General features: G+C 50.1%; 1 protein-coding gene across 1 annotated transcript; it reads left to right on the top strand.

Moving 5' to 3' along the window:
• The first annotated feature begins 650 nt into the window (after positions 1-650).
• On the top strand, positions 651-2,640 carry LOC114036087 (syncytin-2-like). Its single transcript, XM_027852484.1, has 2 exons — positions 651-768; positions 1,648-2,640. Exon 2 carries the CDS (start codon positions 1,674-1,676, stop codon positions 2,403-2,405), a length of 732 nt encoding a protein of 243 aa, XP_027708285.1. The 5' UTR covers positions 651-768; positions 1,648-1,673; the 3' UTR covers positions 2,406-2,640.
• The last annotated feature ends 65 nt before the right edge of the window (positions 2,641-2,705 follow it).

The raw sequence follows: 2,705 nt of genomic DNA, 5'->3' as shown, positions 1-2,705 counted from the left end.
CACATTGCAGAGCGGTGAGGCCTGCCGCCACGTGATAGCTCATGTCCTCTCTTGCCTCACTGTTATGGGCAAGCCCGAGTCTATTAAAACCGATAATGGGCCTGGCTACGCTGGCACAGCTTTTCGCTCCTTCTGTGCCACCCTTGGTATCTCTCATGTCACAGGCATTCCTTATAATCCTCAAGGGCAAGGTATTGTGGAACGGGCCCATCAAACCTTAAAAAACACTATTACCAAACTTCGAAGAGGGGCATTCTACCCGGTCAAAGGATCCCCTCGGAACCTGGTCAGCCATGCTCTTTTCATATTAAATTTTCTTCAATTGGACAATACTGGCAAATCAGCGGCTGATAGGTTTTGGCACCCCGAATCCCAGCACAATTATGCCAAAGTACTGTGGAAAGATCCCCTTACTAACCAGTGGCAGGGTCCCGACCCTGTTCTTATTTGGGGTCGGGGTTCGGTCTGTATATATATTAAAGAAAAACAATCTGCTCGCTGGCTTCCTGAGAGGCTTGTAAAGCAAGTTGATTCCTGTGAAATGGCTTCTCCGCCTCCAGTTAACCTTCCTTCCAGGGAGGACAAACCTCTCTGAGAAATATTTCTTTTCTTTATCTACAGGAAATGCTTGGAAAATGATCACCCCTACGCTGGTACCTCCTGGCTGTCCTGAGGGTCTGCCTTGCTGGTTTTGACGCCCCGGCCGGCAACGATCTCCTCGCCTCCCTTTTTGGGCCACCCTGTGACTGCCGTGGAGGGTATACACGGGTAACACCGCAGTGGTTCTCTTACTCCAACGACTGCAATGAATACACCGCCTATCTCACCTATCGACCATCCACCGGTGGGGGATTTAAGCAACGGTGGGAGTGTGTTGCCAAACCCCGAGTCATTCCCTCTCTGCCTGGGTCCCCTGGTCGCTGCCCCTCCCCCTGTCGCTACTATCAAGCTATTCATTCCCTTTGCTATAACAGCGTCCAGCAGTGTTCTTCTAATAATAAGGTTTATTTGACGGCAGTTCTACAGCAAGCCTATGCAGGAACCTTTGGTGGGGAAACCTCCGCCACTCTCCAGGGACATACTAACAAATATGCCCAGGCGTCTTGTTCGTCTGCCGATGTTGGCCACGATGTCTGTTGGCCCGAACGTGCACCCCTACATGTATCAGACGGAGGGGGCCCTTCTGACAGAGCCAGAGAACATGAGGTCCAGCAGCACATTGAGGAACTCATTCGGGCCCAATTCCCCTCCCTCCATTATCATCCTCTTGCGCGTCCCGGCCTCACAGATTGAGTCTCGATAGTCAGACGTCTGTCATTTTGGAATCCACTCACCTTATGCTAAATAAGACCAATCCTGTGTTGGCTGCGGACTGCTGGCTTTGCTTGCCCCTCAGTTCTCCCATTCCTATGGCGTTACCCCCCCTTGGTAACCTTGCTCCTGCTGAAAATCCTTCCCTTCCGGTAAATTGTTCCCTAGGCCCCCCTTTTAGGATTCAACCGATCCCTTTGAATCAGTCACTCTTTGTAGCCCCCTGCTTTGAGGGTACCACTCCCAATGCCTCTGTCTCCATTGATGTGGGTTTTCTCCCTCATGTGAATTGTTCCTCTGTCCTTCGTACTAGCAGTTTCCTGTGTCCCCCTCTAGGCCATGTTTTTCTCTGCGGAGGGAATATGGCATTCCCAGCGTTGCCCGTAAATTGGACTGGTTATTGCTCCATTGCCTCCGTTCTACCTGAGATGGATATTGTTCCAGGGAATGAGCCTGTTCCGGTTCCCAGCCTCGACTTTATGGCTGGAAGACATAAAAGGGCCATATTTGCTATTCCCTTGCTTGTTGGCTTGGGCATTACGGGAGCCCTTGCGACAGGGTCTGGGGGCTTGGGAGTCGCCATACACTCCTATAATAAACTCTCTGCACAGCTCATTGATGATATCCAAACCTTATCAGGAACTATTAGTGATCTCCAGGACCAGATCAACTCTCTAGCCGAGGTGGTCTTGCAGAACAGAAGGGGGTTGGATCTCTTGACAGCCGAACAAGGGGGTATATGCTTGGCCTTACAGGAGAAATGTTGCTTCTATGCTAATAAGTCCGGTGTAGTCCGGGACAAGATAAAGAAATTACAGGATGATCTGGTCAAGCGTCGGAGAGAACTGTTTGAAAATCCTTTTTTAAGTAATCTTCATGGCTTTCTTCCTTATATTTTACCTCTTGTAGGGCCTATATTTGTGTTTTTATTAGCTCTAACCTTCGGTCCTTGGGTGTTCCAGAAGATCACCTCCTATGTCAAACAACAGCTGGACAAGGCCTTGTCCAAACCTATTCAGGTCCATTATTGTCGGCTGGATACTGGCGACCCTGATCTTTATACTGACATTGGCCGGTCCCAAGGATTAGTCTGAGCACTGGTTTGGTTAGCCAATGACGGGTAAGATCCCCCTGAGGGGAGTCTGACCTAAGCCAGGGGCGTTGCCTTGCATATTGCCCCCATGACGGGCAACAGTCTCCCACTCCTCGGGACAACCTAAGACAGGCACAAACCCCTCTGCTAAACCTTCCCTCTTAAGGAAAGAAAAGGGGGACATGTAAGGGACCACAGGCCCAGTATGACCTCTGGAAAATTACTAGGTTGCAGTTGTCAAGGCCTCCTTGTGGTAAGAACAAATTACTACCTCTTCCTGGAATACCCCTATACCTTTGGT

Source organism: Vombatus ursinus, unplaced genomic scaffold (genome assembly GCF_900497805.2).
Source record: "Vombatus ursinus unplaced genomic scaffold, bare-nosed wombat genome assembly UNPS02009603.1, whole genome shotgun sequence".
Classification (NCBI taxonomy): Eukaryota; Metazoa; Chordata; class Mammalia; order Diprotodontia; family Vombatidae; genus Vombatus; species Vombatus ursinus.
The sequence above is the reverse complement of the archived record's forward strand: the minus strand, read 5'-3'. Positions and strand labels throughout refer to the sequence as shown.